Here is a 19387-nt window from a genome sequence, read left to right as displayed (position 1 = left end):
TCTATTATTTTCAGATATCAGGGTAGAGCCCATAATTTCTGATACGCCCTTTTAGCTGGGAAGAACTGTTAGTGTCCCAGAGAAGGGAATGAGAAACATTGACTAAGGTGTAACATGTAGGACAAAGAGATAGAGCTACAGAACAGAAGGTATTGGACAAGCCATCTTGGAATGTCCCTTGGTTGTCGTCTCTTCTCAACAGCGAATGGAGAACTTAAGTCACTAATTAAGTCTGTTTATACAGAATATTTGTTTGTGTATATTGGATTCTTTCAGAAAATACATTTAGGATTTTTTTGGCTGCCACTGTCTAAATAATAAAACTAATAGTGGGATATTATTCTCCTGCCATGGTCTTAGTCTGCCTGTGATCTCAACAGTATTCGGGATGTTAACCCATTGGACTGAAATTAATTTATGATTATTCTGTCCTCATCTCCAGTATAGAGCTCCATTAGTGTCCTTACTGTCACTTACAGACTCTCTTCCATGAGGTCTCTTTCATTTAAAAAGAAGGAAGTCACCTCTCTATTAGTTTTGAAGGAGTATGTGGTGCTATCAGCTCCTCAGGTCATGTTCAAAAGACAATTTCCAAGACGTGCCAGCAGAGACCAGTCTTGTTGCACCTTAATGTCTCTTTGTAACCTGTCAAAAGGAAAGGACTTCCCAGCCTTGAATTCAAATAAATGTGAGTGAGAGAACAAAGGGGAGACAGATCCTTGATTTTCATTTCCAAGTCTTTCATAGGTGGGTTTTTGGGCTTTGGAGGCTATGCAGCATAAGACTTCAGACAAGGGAAAACAAGAATATGTAAGGAGGAAACATTTAGGGATATATTTTCTAACAATTATCCTTTTAGTGGGAGAATTTCACAGGAAACTAGAGATAGCATCAGTTATACCTGTCCGGCATTCTTTGGAGTTTACAGAAGAAGCAAGTACGAAGAAGCAAGCCATACTACAAGGACTCCCTAAGATTTACAGATTTGTTTTAGAGACACTAGGAAGCTTTCCATAAACATCCAGTGCTTTTGACCACAACCCCATTAAGTTAAGCAACAGCTCTTCTTCAGGGCATATCAGTGTGCTGAAGATATGATGGTGGAAGGAGGGACCTGATGACCTGATAAATAATTTGGCTTTGAAGACAGATTATTAATCAAAGACAAATTGCTTCACTGCTCTCTCTCCCCTCCAAATATCCTGGGTCTATTGCCCCAACTTCTACCTAGTCTTCTTTCTCCTCTTCCTCTCCCCCTCTCCTGACAGCCTCACATTTTTCAAAGACTCCATCTCTCACCCAGAGAAGGTGGGGATTTTATCTTAGTGTTCAACCACGTTGCTACACCGTGCGATCGCTCGCAGCACAAAAATACGTAGCTTCGTCCTTGGATGTCAAGTTCTTGATTGTCATCAGAGCGTAAAAACTACTCTCTCTGGTTATTTCAAACTTGGCCTCACTGTAACCATGCTCGTAAGAGTTACTACTCCATGTACTACTGCTGACTATTAACTTCAAACCATTTCTTGGAGGCTGCTGATACCAGAACATATAGGCACGGTTACTACGGCAGGAGATGTTCAAAGAGTCTCCAGCTCTTTGAAGGATTTTGCCTGGCCACTGTTCAATGTAAGCTTCCACGCCAACACCTGCATTAAAAAGAGATAACAAGAGAGAGTGAGGAGTAGGAGTTCAGCTAATGGCCAGAGGTGTCCTCACCCAATACTAGCCCTGCATGGCCTGGATGAGAGCCCTGCTGCAGACAGATCTGTTGTCTCTCACCAGATAAAAGAGCAAGTACAACAGCCAGCATGGCCCTCCAGCTCTCCCAGGACAGTGTGCTCCTGCTCACTGTGAGATGAGTTTAGAGACCGATGCCCCTCCCCTTGCTCTGTCTGTCAAGCTTGGGCAGGGAAGAGAGAAGAGACTGTCCGGCTTTGATGCTTTCTTTAGTGAGCCAGTAAAAGCAAAGCTAAGTATTCACGTGCCTCCAAGTTCTGCTTTAGCTTTTCCACAAGACAGTGTTCTGAACTCCTGACACAAATGTGGAATTTCTCGCAGACCACATTATGTTGCTAGCTGAATGCTGAACTGTCATTCCATGACTGAGAGGGTCTGGGTGTTGGAGGTCAGACAGGAACCTAGGATCAGTGGATTCACTTTTTGACCCATTTATATCAGTGGATATAACTTGGGCCATCCTTGCAGAATGATTTCCAGCAGAAGTATGCCTGTATTGTTTCATTCTGAAGAGTTGTTCTAAACATCCCATGGTATCTCACAACTCGTATCTTGTTAGTCAGAAGCAAAGGTGATTGCTCAAGATATCAAAGGCACAAAAATTGTGTTCAATCATATCTTAATTTCTTCAGTTTTCCAGCCAGGGATGCATATTCCCTGGCAGATAATCTTCCTGGGAGCTCTAATTCACTTTTACAAAAAGCAAGACATCTCTGCCAGCTGTTTTTTTCTCAAAGCAAATATCATAGTTAAACATAAATTTCCTGAACACTCTGTTTGCCTTTGTCTGCCACTCTTTGTCTGCCAGATACATCCTAGTCAGCCAATTCTACATATAGAACATATTCTATTCTATTCTATTCTATTCTATTCTATTCTATTCTATTCTATTCTATTCTATTCTATTCTATTCTATTCATAGCACCTATGCCACTCTCCATTCTTTTCTGAATATATAAGATACAAAATAATTATTGCAACTGCTTCTTTTCTCCCTAGTGCTTTTAATGAAACAAACACATTTAATTCCAATGACCTTCAGTAATCCTGATATTGCATCTTCCAAAAACTGCCGGATACTTCTGAGATTTTCTCTTTCTCCCTTTTTCCTCTTTTTCTCACATTTTTCTTTTTAAGGGCTTGTCTGTTCACTGAAAAGATAGGACTGTGGAAGGAGGAATCTGGTTAATGATCAAAATAAATGTGAGGACAAGGAATGGGACAGGAAGAAGAGTAGCTGTTTCATGAGAAATTTCTGGCCAAAGAAGTACTGCATGGGAGAAAAATGTCCCTTAGAGCTGGAAGAAGAAACTGTAACCACAGAATTCACAATGGCAATGAACCTAGAGATCTCTGTGGTTTCCTATTACTGTTTGGAAATTCCACAGCTGCGAGCACTCAATAGCCATGTCATTAAACTGCTGTATGTTGAAGGTAACTGATAAGTTTATCACAAGGCCTAAAAATTGCATTTGCCATTCAAAACTAAAAATGCTCAGGAGTTGAGAAATTGAAAGGATCAATTAAATTCCTTTGTTGTATTACCAGAGCTGAAAAGGTACTTTGCAGTGCTTATGAAAAAGGTCTGAACTAGGATTGTAACATGATTTTCAGGAACAGGTAACTTACTAAAACAGAATTTTAAACAAACAAACAAACAAACAAACAAACAAATTCCAAAAAAATCCAAAGTGACCACCATAGTGTTTATATTCCTTCATGATTCCACCATGAACTAGGTTTCCTGAAACTTTCACAGGGTATTTGGATCAGCAGTAATAATTCTATAATTCCAGACAGCATCAGTGTGAACATGTTTTACAAAGATGATCTCTACAAAAAGATCAGAGGCTGGAGAAAAGAAAGGAACTCCGTATGACTCTGCTATGTGAGAAACAACACTTTCCCAGTGTTTCCCTGATGTTTGTCTGTGGCCTGACATGGACAGGGAGGAGATCATGGAACTGAGGGTGTTCTGAGGAGGAGAGCTCCTTGAGAGCAAGGAGTGGTGTATTATGTTTGCTGATGAGCAGTCCCTGAAGTCAGGAGAATATTGGCTACAAGGGTGTCACACATCTGGATTTCCCTAGCCCAGAACAGTTTACTTTCTTTCAGAGCACAGGTAAGTTTATGTAACGTGGCTGGTCAGGAGACGTGGATTCCAGCATGAAACTGAGTGATCCATCTTGGCACTGCAGGAGTCTCCCAGCAATGTTGGTGACATGGAGTATGAGGATCTTTTACAGGGCATGCTCCCAGCTGATTCCTGCTGCTTGCATTTACCAGCTATTCTTATCACCCCCCACTCATTTTTTTTAGCTGTGATCACACAGTGTGTGTCACTTCAGTATATCCATATCCAGCTTTGCCACATCCTGGAGCAGCACCGTACATTTGCTACCTGTGATAGCTAAGTGCTTCATATGCCATGCCCTCCACATGAGCACGAGAAATCGGTTCATGCTCAGTGGTACATACGCAGACTGTCAGGGCCACAGCCTAAAAACAGAACCCAAAATACACAGGTGTATAGCCACACTTGCTTAAAAACACTTTTTTACTCTTTTATGTGCTGTTTGCCTTCCTTTGGAGAAAAGGTAACTCCTAAGTTATGCAATAAAAACAGAAGCATGGACAGGCAATAGCAGGTGAGGGAACCCTAATAATACCCTGCCTTCAGCTTTCCCAGGTCCATCATATAAGAGCAATTAGTTAATCAAAAGTTCAAGTCTGTAAGCAATGAAGACAGAATCACAATGGGAGGAAATTTCTGCCTTCAGCTGTTCACCACAAGTAACAGCAGCTCTTCGTGGTTTCTTTTCTCTGCCTATGAGGTTTTGCCCTGAAGGGAGGGATGCCTGGGTCCAGCTCAGAACTGTATGCATTCCTGTGGCAGGGAAGAAAGGGATCCTGCAATTAAGAAGTGTGTGAAGAAGGCGAATAAAATGCTGCAGTGTGCACTGTTGCTTGTAAAGATGCCAAAGGACTGTTCTTCTACAATGCGAGGTATGCCTGGTCCCCTGGGCATGTTTTTTCTTCACACTTACTGGTCCCATCATCCTCAGACCATAATCAGGGGCTGAGCTCTCCTCACACACCAATCAGTTTCTCATTGAGCACCTCAGTTTTGTGTGGATTGTGACTATGTGGAAGAACTTGGAAATCTCTGTCTGCTTTGTACTTTTTTCCTGGTGCAGTGGGGATATCTGTGAGGAACTAGTTGCATCGAACATGACTCTGCTTCTGTAGTACTAATCTTCAGAAATATCTGCTGCCTTATCTAACCATAACCATATCCAACCATTCCTCAATTCTTTATTCTGATCTATGGGTTTCTATGTCTGAAGGTCCTTGCCTTTGAAGACAGAGGCTGCTGCAGAGATATGTCTCTCTCCACTTCAAAACATCCTGGGTCTATTGCCCCAACTTCTACCTAGTCTTCTTTCTCCTCTTCCTCTCCCCCTCTCCTGACAGCCTCACATTTTTCAAAGACTCCATCTCTCACCCAGAGAAGGTGGGGATTTTATCTTAGTGTTCAACCACGTTGCTACACCGTGTGTTCGCTCGCAGCACAAAAATACGTAGCTTCGTCCTTGGATGTCAAGTTCTTGATTGTCATCAGAGCGTAAAAACTGCTCTCTCTGGTTACTTCAAACTTGGCCTCACTGTAACCATGCTCGTAAGAGTTATGCCTCCATGAAGTACTACTAACTATTAACTTCAAACCTTTTTTCGGAGGCTGCTGATACCAGAACATATAGGCAAGGTTGCTGTAATTCTGGTAGCAGGAGATGTTCAAAGAGTCTCCAGCTCTTTGAAGGATTTTGCCTGGCCACTGTTCAATGTAGAGTGCGACCCCAACACCTGCATTAACAAGAGATAATAAGAGAGAGTGAGGAGTAGGAGTTCAGCTAATGGCCAGAGGTGTCCTCACCCAATACTAGCCCTGCATGGCCTGGATGAGAGCCCTGCTGCAGACAGATCTGTTGTCTCTCACCAGATAAAAGAGCAAGTACAACAGCCAGCATGGCCCTCCAGCTCTCCCAGGACAGTGTGCTCCTGCTCACTGTGAGATGAGTTTAGAGACCGATGCCCCTCCCCTTGCTCTGTCTGTCAAGCTTGGGCAGGGAAGAGAGAAGAGACTGTCCGGCTTTGATGCTTTCTTTGGGGAGCCAGTAAAAGCAAAGCTAAGTATTCACGTGCCTCCAAGTTCTGCTTTAGCTTTTCCACAAGACAGTGTTCTGAACTCCTGACACAAATGTGGAATTTCTCGCAGACCACATTATGTTGCTAGCTGAATGCTGAACTGTCATTCCATGACTGAGAGGGTCTGGGTGTTGGAGGTCAGACAGGAACCTAGGATCAGTGGATTCACTTTTTGACCCATTTATATCAGTGTATATAACTTGGGCCATCCTTGCAGAATGATTTCCAGCAGAAGTATGCCTGTATTGTTTCATTCTGAAGAGTTGTTCTAAACATCCCATGGTATCTCACAACTCGTATCTTGTTAGTCAGAAGCAAAGGTGATTGCTCAAGATATCAAAGGCACAAAAATTGTGTTCAATCATATCTTAATTTCTTCAGTTTTCCAGCCAGGGATGCATATTCCCTGGCAGATAATCTTCCTGAGAGCCCTAATTCACTTTTACAAAAAGCAAGACATCTCTGCCAGCTGTTTTTTCTCAAAGCGAATATCATAGTTAAACATAAACTTTATGAATATTCTGTTTCTAGCCTGTCAGATACATCCTAGTTAGCCTATTCTATATATAGAACATATTCTATTCTATTCAGTTCTATTTATAGCACCTATGCCACTATGTAAGATATAAAATTATTATTTCAACTGCTTCTTTTCTCCCTAGTGCTTTTAATGAAACACATTTAATTCCAATGACCTTCACTAATCCTGATATTACATCATCCAAAAGCTGTGGGTAACTTTTGAGATTTTCTCTTTTTTTCACATTTTGTTGTTATCCCCTATTCCATATTTTCCTGATGCTCTAGAGAGATTTATATTTTTCCTTGGCGTCTAGATATTTATATAGAAAGCATGTCCTTTGTATGAGCCTGGCAATATTGTACTTTCCTGGGGCTTGAGGCTTATTTCCTGGATCTTCCAGGATTCAGAGCAGTGGAAATCTCAGTCTGTGTAGTTAATGTTCCCTGTCTCATTTTTTAAATCCTTCTTTTTAAAGGAGTTAACAGAAATTACCTGAGAAGCTATAGCTTCTTGCCAGTAAGGAATGAAAATGCATTTTACATGATGTATAAAAGTTTTGTATGGTCTCCAGTGTCGTGGACACTTCACATCTAAGAAATAGAGGTTTGGCCAGTTCTTGAGTTTTCTCAGGAGATATTATTCCTTTCCTGTGCTGTCATGAGGTTGAGTCCTGTGCTGAAGATATTACAGTTTCAGTGACTTGTCAAGGAATTGTAGATGATATAGTCCTTTTTGGTTTTTGAATTACTTTCCATAACTTTTACATTTTTCTTTGAATTGTTATCAAAGTCAATACATCAGTTAGTCAAAGTAAATTTGAAGCAATTTCATATACTTCCACATCCTTTTATATTTCAATATGGATTATTCTTTGATCCATATTTTTAGCTTTTACTCCACACAAACTTTACCTCTCTTTATGGAGGGTTTATTTTGATTTTACTTTTTCTTCATTTGATTTTTTTGACATTTTGCCCTTTTGTCTTACTTCTAGGATGGGACACTTTTCCATATTTCCATGGACCCTGCTGAGACAGTTTCAAAGGACACTCCTGCTTTGATCAGTGTCCCAAAATGTATGGCTTTTGGATGAAGATAGTACAGGATTTTTAGTTTGATTATTGTCCATCATACTAAACCTTTCAACACTTTCCTTTTTTCCCAGTAGTAATCAGACCTTAAATCCTGGAGGGAGAGACTTGATGGGAAATGAAACAGATTCTGGAGACTGTGGGAATTAATTCTGAGGTTGTTCTGTGTAAGAACTTTGAGACATGGCCAAATCATTTCAGTGCAGCTGGGCTACACCTTCATCTCTAATCACTTATTTTAGAATTTATTTCTCATTCCAGGATGAAGATTTTTATTCTGATTAGCTTTTCTGTCTCAGGAAACAAAAGACTATTGCAGTCTCTCCAAGGGAAGGAAGTATCTGGAAGATGTAACACAGGACCTCTAGTGTGTCTCTCGGGAATTGCTTAATACATTACTGCCTTTTGTAGAGTCACTAAATTGACAACCCTTTCATTTTTCAGTTTAAAATGTCTAATTCTTTCAGTCTGTTTTCTTTTAAGATTAAAGATTAAACAAGGGAAAACAAAAAAGTACCAAGATAAAGGCATGGTCAGTCTTCCCAAGTAAGACCCTGAATACTGTACTTGGGGAAGAACAGATGAAGAAAGGTGGAGTTATAAAATAGGCCACTCACAGATGAACAGGATGCTGGTGAATATGCTTGTACTGTCTATGCTTTGAACTGCCTTAGCTCAGTGTAATCCCTGTTTTACTAAGTTCCATTTCTAAGTATTTACCTGAGGGAGGAACTGTCTATTCTATGTACATGTGTTTTGTGTCTGGACATCTAAGGTCTAGGAATTGGAGTCAGACTGCAGGCACCAGCAGCTGGAGAGACCAGAGAACTTAAGCAGCAGACACTGGAGTAGAGCCACGGGCAAGAGGAAGGGGCAGGGAGCTGTGCTTCCCATGCTGGCAGCTGGGGAGATGGAGGTGGTGCATGTGTGTGATCACTAGTGAACGTGAAGCCAGACTACCTAGCAAGTAAGTGAGGTGACCTGGGCTCCAGGTGTGTGTCTCTGGCAAGAACCAGGAGAGGTGACAACCAGAGGGAGCAGGGGAGGCCCAGGCATTTTTTGTAGAGGGAGCTGGGTGAGAGGTGTGTGTGTGTGTGTGTGTGTATGCACATAAGGGACTGGAGTGGTGGGCTGCAGCATTTGGGGGCTCAGAGGACCAAGGGCTGGCACATGTGGTGACTGGGATCCAGCGACAGCCACTGGGCTCAGTGTCTAAGCATGGAAATCTGTGGAAAGCTTGCACACTGTACATGTGTGTACATATATTTTCCACTATTGAACCCTTGTCTAGAACCCTGATTTCCCACTGTGAACCCTGGCCAGAGAGGGACAGAAGATGAGGCCTTCAGTGCTGCATCTGTGTTGATCTATGTGTTCAGCTGTGTATATATGTAATGTATGCTTGGTATTTACCTGTATAAATACTGGGGGGACATTCTCATTCTTACTGCCAGCTGGGCCAGGGGGCCTGGAGCTTGGCAACCTCCCCTCTGTCAGCCCAGCCTAACAGTGAGCTTTGCAGATCTCCTCCCTAAGAACAGTTACGACAATGAAGAAAGGGCTGAGGTACACTGCCCACATGGAAAAGAACCAAGGGAATAAGGAAAAGAATCCGACTGAAGAGTGTTTAACACAAACCTGGGAAAAGAAACTACTGGCTTAGCAGGGGTTTGGAATCCAAGGTGCTGGATTTGGAAACTAATGTCATGAAAGAGAGCATCAGGCAAAGGTGGTCTTCCCTGTCCCAAATGATAGAGAAAAATGTCTGCTGCAATGAGAGGAAGGCACTGACAACCCATTATTAGACCTGCATGTAGGCTTAGAGCGTAAGGTCTGGACTAGGACTGCATCCAAGTGGTGACTGTGAACATCAGATGGCTCTTTAGTTTTAGGGGATTTAAGGCATCTCAGGCCAGTAGTCTGCACTCGTCCCAGTAGTCTGCACTAGTACAGGAAGGTCCTCTACGGCCAATTCTTTGCAGACAATTATTAGAGAAATCCTTCCTCCTGAGGCTTATCATCCCTTGCCCAGTCAGACTCATGCTGCTCCTTTACAGCTCTCACCTCCAACCAGTCCAGTCGAATTCTATTTCTAATGGAAGCAGCTTGTCTGCTTGTTTGGTGAAAGTTTCTCTTCCTCATCCATACTATTTCACTGTGCCAGCATTGCTGGCTGCCACCTCTAAACTTCTCCCCAAGTTTTTCAGACCATCTGACTTTCCACATTTACATTACTTTCTACCTTTACAATTTCCCCAGTCTTCCTTTTTCTTCCTTTTTGTTTCCCAAACTCTCCATCCCATATTTTTGTAGCAAAGTCAGCTTCTAGGTTTAGAGATGTTAAAATTACCCAGTTTGTATAGGCTTGGGGTACACAGACCCTCCAGGGAAGATTCTTCAGGCTGCTCTCTTGCAGATCATGTGCTAGATGAGAGAGATTAAATAAATATTTTCAAATCTGATGTCCCCCATCTGCTATGTCCTTTCATGGTCCTTCCTCTCTGGTCGAGGCATTTGCTGAAGATTATTGGGACACAGTCTGTTTCCTGTCTCAAAGTCTGAGGTTTTATATTCACATCTGGTTCAATGTGGGACCACTGTTTTTAGGATTTTCATACTCTTCTTCCTAATACCATGCTCTTTTCTTACTTTTTATTCCCTCAGTACCTATGGCCACAGTCATCCTAAATCCCTTCCCAGTTCCTGAGCTCAGGCACTCTGAAAGAAGTCATAACTTTCCTTTTTCACCCTCCCAAAAATTAACAAAAACCAGAACAGCTGCAAGATAGTGAAGAAATCAGAGAAAACATGAAGGCTCTGCAGAATTGTACACTGTTGGACACTGGATGTTAAAGCAAATTGTAAGAAACCCCATGTGAAATATTTTTGACAATACTGGAACAGTGTTCTCCAAAAATTCTTAATTGTACACCCCTATCAGTAAAGTACTTTTAAACACATGGGCCCAGTATACATATATTTAGTAGCTGATAATTAGAAACGTGTAACACTAAAGTTTTAATGTTTCCACCTCACACCTCAGTGAATAGTCTTGCACCTCATTTGGAAGACTCCAGGAACATCATAAGCCAGCAGACCATCACTGTATATGGATTACAGATGCAAAGTCTAGAAGATGAACAGCCCTTTGCAAAACACTCTCCTGGTCCCCCAGCAAAAAAAGGAGTTGATGTTCCCAGTCTTTAGTGTGCCTGTGCAGGAACACTTCACTGGCAGGAGACATTTGGGAAGAGAGGATCAATTGTTCCTCCATCACGAAGCTCTGTGAGATGACAAAAATACAGAATATTCTGAGTTGGAAGGGACCCACTATGTCCAACTCATAAGTGAATGGCTCATACAGGGATCAAACCCATGACTGAGATGTAAAAGATATAAGCTCAAAAATGTCATGTTTTATGCTCATGGGAAGCTTGACCTCTGCCAACCCATAGTCTCAGCAGGTTTCCCTTTCCCAGGATCTTGCCTGGACAAATGTATATCCTTTATCTGAGCCCAGTGTTGATACAGCTGACCAAAATACTTGAACCAGGAACATGGAGTTCCAGAAAAACAAGCTGCCATTGCTTATCCATTGATAATACCTAACACAGCTGTGCCCTCAGTCACCAATCCTGCTCCTCCTTCCTGTGACCCTGGAGCCACCATCTTTCTATTGCAGCATTGCTGCATGAAATGAGAAACTTGTTTACAGCAATGGACGTACACCCTTGAATGTATTCTTTGAAGGATACTATAAAACTTTTCAATGGGTCTGTGGGATATTCAGCAACACGGAGAAGGCATTATTTATGTTTCAGATAGGATTTCTCCTCCTAATGAAAGAAAGAGGATCATCAGAGGGTGTTCTAATTCCATCTCTAACTCATAGGGGTCTGTTCATCCTCTACAGTTCTCATGGAAAGGCCTGAAGGGCTGCTCTGAGACTACTTGCTGGATGACCTCTGAATCAGCATCAGAAACACTGTTTGCCTTCATTTGACACCAGTTTCTCTCATGGGCAGGAAACGCACCATGGAGTTCTGTGCTTCATGGGAGCCTCTAGGAGGCATGTCAGACAGGCTGTTAGGAGAATGAGAGGGGCTTGGGTGTGTTTACAACATACCTGCCATCAAGGACTTAAGGACACAAGAGCCACAGGAGCGATGATAGAAATCTTTGGCTGTGAGTTTTAGCAGTAGCCTGGGAAGAGGTCAGGAGTCTCCTCTTGCTGATTTAAGCAAGTAGCATAGGAAAACTCACAGATCATGTTCCTCTTGGGGATTATCAGCCAGCCCTATAGGATGAATTTCCTGCTCTTAAAAATAACTTAGAAGTTAAAGATCGGGGTAGATTAAATAAGTAACAAAGAAAAACAATAAAAAGTACCAAGATAAAGGCAGGTCAGGCTGCCTGATTCAAATGCTCACTTCCTAATACACATGAAATTTGTGTGGATATTAAACCAAATGTAAAGCTCCATGAAAGGAAGGAAAGGGAAGCAGTCTTAGCCTAAGGGTTGCCTTATATGAGAACTATAGGTCAGGAAAAGTATTGTTCTAAAACATCAGTCTGCTTCTAAGCCAATGACATGTTTTGGACAAAGAAGTTAGAAATTTCAAACTAAACACTATAGTAAAAAAAAAAATGGGACATTTTTCTTGCTCCACTTAGTTACAACAGGATTGGAGATCTTTGCTAATTTTGGACCCTCTTAGTCCTGTTACCAACATTTTCCTTTCCCACAGGAAGCTTCTAAAGCTTCTTTCTTTCACAGGATAAAACACGCTTGTAAGAAAGCTGAGTGCTAATACCAGTTCAAGGGCCAACAGAATGCATGCACTCCCTTGGAGGAGTCCCTGGCCTTGGACTTGTACTTCAACATGAAGGGAAATTTCTGTCATGACAGTGACACTGTGTGTATCAGTCCTCCAGGGGCCACAAAAAAGTTAATCAAGAAATGGAGAGGAAGAGTAGCCCTATTTAGTCTCTCAAGCTATTCCATCATCTCCAAACATACGGCTTCTCTTTACTGTCTCTGGAGAGCATCCTGCGGCTTTCAGGAGCTAACAAGATGAAGTTGGCAGCTGCTTGGAAAATTAACATGATTATTCAGCAAAGCATTAAGCTTTGGTAAACTTTGCATCATGACAGAAATCCCCACTTCTGCAGAGAGGCATTTCAGAAGATCTCACTATTTGTGTTCACAGCATTATTGCTCATCTACATTACATTCATAAACATCACCAATATACTGAAATTCTTGTGTGGCAAAAATGAGTCTCTGTAGAATATTCCAAGGATGAATAAAATCATGGTTTGGTACTTAGGCAGATATTTTAACACACGTTAGGAGAGAGAAATTAGAAAAGGGAGATGCTGAGCATTCCTACATTGGAACTATTTAACTTGGGATGTGGTGGGGGGCACAGGATAGTTTTCCTACCTTCACTTTTGAAATTACAATGGAGGAATTTGATTTAGGAAAACACTGTGTTGCATATGATGAAAACACACATTATTCAAGAAAAGGAATTTGCTCAAATAAAGTTAACAAAGTTAACAACTGGGTTTGCTAGATTATTTTTTTTTTTTCTCCAAATAAATGTAATGTATCTTTCTGTCCACTACCTAAAATATCCAACCTCAGGTAAAAATATGCATTTTTAAGAAAGATATCATCAGCACAGAGGAATCGGAAAGAGGTTTGAGAGTTGTTCTCAACAGGTGTTCTATATAAGAATGAGACAGACAAACAACTGTACATCTTCCAAAGCCAAAAGGTATTTTTAGATTGAAGGCTACCTTACAGAATAATTAAAATAGCTCCCTATCTTAGCAGAGGTTTATGATTAACGGAAATGTTATTTGTACATTCTCCCAATGTACATAATTATGTTATGTACATAATTATAATGCCCACATTTGGATCTTCAAATTTTCCACTGTGTACTTTTGTCTGGAGAAAACCTTGGACTAGAGATAAGACCACTACCAAAACTGTATTTCTAGCAGCTCCCACATCCAGTCAGCCAGTCTGGGCTTGAGGCTGAACCAAGACCATGAAGTGCCTGCTGCTTCTCGCCTTTATTGGGGTGGCTGGTGAGTATATTTTTTCTTTCTATTTCTGCCATTTATTAGGAAGATGATTTTCTGAGCAAAACTGCAAGGTAGCCTATTGTGGGAAAGACAAGTCCAGTTTTGACTTGCAGAAGGCAGAGCCCTGCAACTTCCATCTTCTGTCTCTTCATAATGCCTTGTGCCACAAGCTGGGGAATGAACACCTTCATTGGCATGGAGTTCCTGACCCAGCTGTAGAGGTGTGGCCATAGCTTCAGAAATCGGCTGCCTCCTTCTTCAGGACTAAGGAGTGCACAGGGAATAGTTCTGGCCCAGGAAGTCAAAAAGCAACTGCAAAATTTTGGACCCTGGGTTGGTGCTCCAAGAAATAGCACTGCACACCTGTTTTGACCTTTTCCCTCCGTCAACCCTTGACTGTTTCATAGACAGGACCCTCGGAAAGACACGCCCGTGATCCGATCCAACAAGAACATTTCTATGTCCTTATGTTCCCTCAGGGAGTAGCCTGCAAGGCTTTAGCTGCACAGATGTGAGGCACCAAAGCAGGTGTGATCCCCTTCTTTAAGGGTGCAGCAAATGAATGTGCCTTAGACCTGCCCACCACTGCTGCCCTGAGTGCCCGTAGAAGGGGAGCCTACAAGTGAGGGGGTTCAGACAGGCAGTCACAGGGCAGATTACAGGCCACATTACCTTAGGCCAGCTATTGACACATGGCATTTCTTGTCTCCCAGTTGCCTTCCCCACCTTTGCTGAAGATGATGATGACAAGATTGTGGGAGGCTACACCTGTGCAGAACACTCTGTGCCCTATCAGGTGTCTCTGAATTCTGGATATCACTTCTGTGGAGGTTCCCTCATCAGCAGCCAGTGGGTCCTGTCGGCTGCTCACTGCTACAAATCGTGAGTGGAAAAATTACATCCTTCTATAAGCCCCATCTGTCTTCCAGTTCCCTTCTAGCAGGAATTCTGAGCTCTGAGACAGAAATATGTAACTGCCTCCATCCTGACCACAGACGGCCAAGGCATGAGTGGACCATTCAGGAAGCAGGGCCGAGGCATGCTGTTGGGTTTTCCACTTCTGCAAATGTTTCTGTGAAAGCAGAGCACTTTCTGACATAACAATGGGATAGTCAAGTAACCAGTTCCAGGCTGTGATTTCTTATCCATTGCATGAATCTTGCTAAAGCGTTGTCCCTGGAGAACAGGAAGAGGAATGAGGTCAGGCCAGAAGAGTTTCCCTTGTCCCAGAACATTTGTAGAAAGGGGGCTGCTATGTATTCAACTGCTGTCATGTATTTACAAACCTGCAGAAATTCACCACCTGGACTGGGAGTGGGTTAAGATCTCGGTGTGGATCCCCAGGGCTCCCTGCAGGACACGAAAGATCCCCTGCCCCAGAAGGCTTCTGTGGCAGTGATGTTGGAGCGAGTGCATTCACTGACAGGGAGGTTTCTCTCAAGCTGCCAGGAGCAGTAAAAGACACACCTTTGCCTTCTCTTTTCCAGTCGCATCCAAGTGCAGCTGGGGAAACACAACCTGGAACTCAGCGAATCCACTCAGCAGTTCATCAACTCTGCTGAAGTCATCCGCCACCCTGGCTTCAACTACTACACTCTGGACAATGACATCATGCTCATCAAGCTGGCCACCCCAGCCCAGCTCAACAAAGCTGTCCAAACCGTTCCTCTGCCTACCAGCTGCGTGGCCGCCGGCACCACCTGCCTGATCTCCGGCTGGGGCAACATTCTCAGCAATGGCAGTGAGTACTCTTGGGGAATGTACAGACCCTTGGGGGCCCAGGACAGACTCTAAGACCTCACCATCAAGCCCCAACAGGATAGGCTAAAACATAGGGAAGTGTTGTGGGACAGGTGTTTTGAGCAATGGGTCAGTCTAGGGACTGCACAGTGCATGCATAATGTCAACAGAATTGTCAATTCTCTGAGAAGAGGGTGAAGTCCGGGACTGTGGCTCTAGAATTCCTACGAGAGACCTCCATTCTCTCACACCCATGGTCAGAAATGTCCACGACGAGTGGTGATTATTCCACTGATCACAACTATACCTGCACAAGTGCAGAAGACAGTTTTCCTGAGGCTCAAGTTTCTTCCAGTGCATATATCACAAGAGTGGCTTCACTCTTGCCAATTGATGAAATTCCAGGGAGCAGAAAATTTAAGGTGACTGCAGTGTAGAAGGGTGGGCCCACAGGAAGAATTTGTTCCATCTCTACAGAAGGAACCCGTTCTGTGTTTAAAGTTGAGAGGATGCAGGATGGCTGCTAGAACAGGGGGGCCAAGCATTTGCTTTTCTGCTAAGATTATCTCCAAGTGCTGAAAAGGACTCAGCAAGCCATCAACCATCTCTCCCTATTTCCTTGCAGTTTACAACCCAGATGAATTGCAGTGCCTGGACGCTCCGGTCCTCTCTGCTGCCGAGTGCTCCGATGCCTACCCCGGGCAAATCACCGAGAACATGATGTGTGTAGGATTCCTGGAGGGAGGAAAAGACTCCTGCCAGGTAAATCATCTGCCTCTCCTTTCACAGTCATTTCTCTCCTGCCTTTACCCAGATGAAGAAAAAGGTACACCCACTGCATTGGCACATCTGAGTTTTTCAGTGACAGCAGAGGCTTTGGGCACACATATCCTTAATGTTTGCCAAGTACCACATCCGGCAAAAGTGGGCAGCTGCCTCCATCCTTAGCTGTGGTGCCCTTGGAGCTCAAGTCAGGCGTGGTAGCATCAGGAGGAAAGTGCAAATCACAAAGAGCCTTTGTAGAACTTTTGTGCAGAGTATGCCTGACAGGGCTTCCTCCCAAAACAGTGAGCTCAGGCATCTCTGGCTCATTGCTTAGGCTGATGCCATTTGCTAAATATCCATACACTTTGTGTGCACAGGGAGATTCCGGCGGTCCCGTGGTCTGCAATGGAGAGATCCAGGGCATTGTTTCCTGGGGTATTGGATGTGCCCAGAAGGGCTATCCCGGAGTTTACACCAAGGTCTGCAACTACGTCTCCTGGATCCAGTCCACCATGGCCTCACACTGAGATGCTATTTTGGTGTGACCTGTATTTTCTCACCATCATTTCTGTTCTTTTGGATTTGGACAAACAAATATTGTGAAAAATTAATAAAGACTTTCAGGCACCCCTATATCGTGCACTGTTTATCTGTGAATTTCTACAGGCTGTGATATGGACCACAGCAGTAGTGAACATGACTCAAGGGAAAATATTAATTATCTGTAGTGCCTCTCAATTGACAGGGTTTCAGAACACTTTGCAGACTCATCATCAGGAGTCTTTCAGTCGGTTATTTGCTCTTGTTTCTGAGGCAGAACATCATCTCTGTTCTTCACAAGCAATAGCCCGTATTTCATCAGTTCTTGAAGTGATTCTGAAATGCATCCTCAAACATTGCCTGTCCCCCTTCTTCTGGGAACACTAGCAGCTGCAGCATGTTATCCTTTCTTTGAGCCTGCTTATACAACTGCATGAGGAATGGAAGAGGGATGAGGGTGATGTTTTGCCAGGAGGTCAGCAGGAGGCAGGGCATTCCATAGAGACTTTGGATCTGCCATGTTGAAGAGTTGGTCCTTGCCAGGAGGCTGATTGGGATATCATGTTCTGTGTTTGCTGAGTCCCAGAATGAGGCTGTGGTTTCCCAAATCCCAAGGAGAAAAGAAGGCTAGGAGAGAGGAAGGTGGGAAGTGAGCAGACAGAAAAGGTGCAGGAAGAATGCTGGGAGTGAAGCGGGAACAGGAGTCAGAAAGGTAGGAAGGCAAAGAAGAAAGCAGGAAAGAAGAAAGGAAGGAAGGAAGATAAAAAGGTAAAAAAGTCTGGAAAAGAACACAAAGTAAAAGGAAGACAAGAAATTAAAGTTGCAGGAGGGCAGAATAAAAGTCTCAGGGAGTGATGGTAGCCATGAGTATCTGCTGCTGCCTGGGGCTCTTTGCCTGCAGCTCCTGGATACTGTCAAGACCAGGGTCACATCATAACCATCAGGGTGTTCAGGTCACAGGGTAGTAACTTGGGGCCCCTGGGGCACAGCATTGTGCCCATTCCCTGGAGACAGCTGGGGCCAAGGACCTGTGGTCCTTGTGTCTCCAGGTGATAGAGAAAGAAAGGGCTGTGTGAACTATTCTACATCCTGCCCAACCTGCCATAAACTGATATCGCAGACAGAAAGGAAGAAGAGGAAGGGAATAGGAAATAGGAAAGGAATAGGTGTAAGAGGACAGAAAGGAAAGTTAAGAGGGACAGACAGAAAGACATGAAAGGAGGAAGGTGAGAAGCAGTCTCACCTGGCAGAGAAATGAGGTGAGACAGTGAGGACAAGAAGAAATGAGAGTCAAAACATGATTCAGAGATGGGAAAGAATAGGAAAGCAGTTAGAAACCATGCAGAAGACAGACAAATGTAAAGACAGACATATGTACACTGTCTTTACTGACGAGCTGGACAGCAAGTGAAGAAAACAGGATCATGTCAAACACCAGGCTCAGTGTGTGCTGGTGGCAGATCCCTGTTTACCTGGAAAGGTCTGTGCTATGCTGCACCAGCCTTTGAGTCACTGTGGATCTTGTTCAGTCCAGAAATATGTGCCTGAATCCTGCTGCACCCACAATGTGCAAAGCAGGTCCTGTTTGTGCAGGGAGACGTTTGTGCTCAGCTCCCTCAACAGCTTCACCACTGTGCTCATCTTCTGCACAGTAATATGTGCCAGAGTCATTAAAGAAAGGCTTCTTCTATTGAAAGGGTGATACTGTCTCCTTTGATCTTGCTGCTCTTGAAATGGCCCTCAAAACCCTTCTCCACTGCAGGGTTACCACCTTCTATTGCAGAGGCCAGCCGGGTCAGCCTGGAATTCTTCTCTGAAAGCAGCATGAACCAGTACATAGCTGTGCTGCTGGATTTCTTCTTGGAACATTCCAGATTCACGGACTGGCCTTCTTTTATCACCAGGTCTGGAGACTGTTCCAGGGCTAACACTGGAAAGGGAAAGATGGAGCAGTGAGGAGAAGGAAAAAATGGGAAAAGTTTGAACTAGGCACTGTGGGTTGGCAGGGAAAGGGTGGAAAGACATAGGGCAGCCAATGAAGCAGTTCAAGTTGTTGGACAGCTCTTCAGGTCAGCAAATGAATTTCCAATCTCGCTTCAACAGGCAAAATGCATTCCTGGGCAGTTTGAGTCCAATCCAGACACCATCTCCAGGCTGCACAAAGAATGACAAATACATGGCCATTGCAGAAGATTCACGGATTCCTGAATCCCACGTTCACAGCTTGTCCTCAACACAGGAAGCTCTGCAGAATGAAGCACTGCCAGGAACTGGCTACAAAGCTGGGAGAGCAGCCGTGGGATTGATGGACATGCTCAGGGCTGAGTAGAGTTCACTTACCCAGAGGGGCCAGCATGGCCACAAAGAAACAGCAGGGAACCATGGGGGAGAAGCCCCGACCCTCTCAGCAGCCTGCCTCTTGTAGCTGCTCACAGATACATGAAGAGGCAGGCAGCAGGCAGTGAGGGTGAGACATCTCGGGGTGGGGCCGGCCAAGAAATGAGAGAAGGCATTGGCTGGCTGGGAACCCTGGGGAATGACACAAACGATGGCAGGAAAGCAGAAACCCTGCAGAGATGCAGCAGGTGGAAGGGACAGGCTGGGTGGGGGTGAGTGTGGAGGAAAGAGGGGGTTGTAAGGGCAGAGCTGTGCTGAGGTTACACGGGAGGCTGAGTGTGGGCAA

At 43.8% G+C, this 19387-nt stretch overlaps 1 protein-coding gene and 1 gene segment (V, D, J or C); one reads left to right on the top strand and one right to left on the bottom strand.

The window, feature by feature from the left end:
• LOC111937823 (T-cell receptor beta-2 chain C region-like) overlaps positions 1–19158 on the bottom strand; it is a 28871-nt gene extending 9713 nt beyond the window's left edge. Inside the window, 2 exon segments of the C gene segment in view lie at positions 18334–18634; positions 19045–19158. Of these exon segments, the coding sequence occupies positions 18334–18634; positions 19045–19087 (344 nt within the window).
• LOC111943003 (trypsin I-P1-like) lies at positions 10906–16797 on the top strand. The gene is made up of 5 exons (XM_086882542.1): positions 10906–13662; positions 14373–14541; positions 15147–15400; positions 16025–16161; positions 16542–16797. Exons 1-5 carry the CDS (start codon positions 13623–13625, stop codon positions 16689–16691), a joined length of 750 nt encoding a protein of 249 aa, XP_086738668.1. The 5' UTR covers positions 10906–13622; the 3' UTR covers positions 16692–16797.
• Positions 19159–19387: the final 229 nt, after the last annotated feature.

This window comes from Cyanistes caeruleus, chromosome 3 (assembly GCF_971803275.1).
Source record: "Cyanistes caeruleus chromosome 3, bCyaCae1.hap1.1, whole genome shotgun sequence".
In the NCBI taxonomy this organism is placed as follows: domain Eukaryota; kingdom Metazoa; phylum Chordata; class Aves; order Passeriformes; family Paridae; genus Cyanistes; species Cyanistes caeruleus.
The sequence above is the reverse complement of the archived record's forward strand: the minus strand, read 5'-3'. Positions and strand labels throughout refer to the sequence as shown.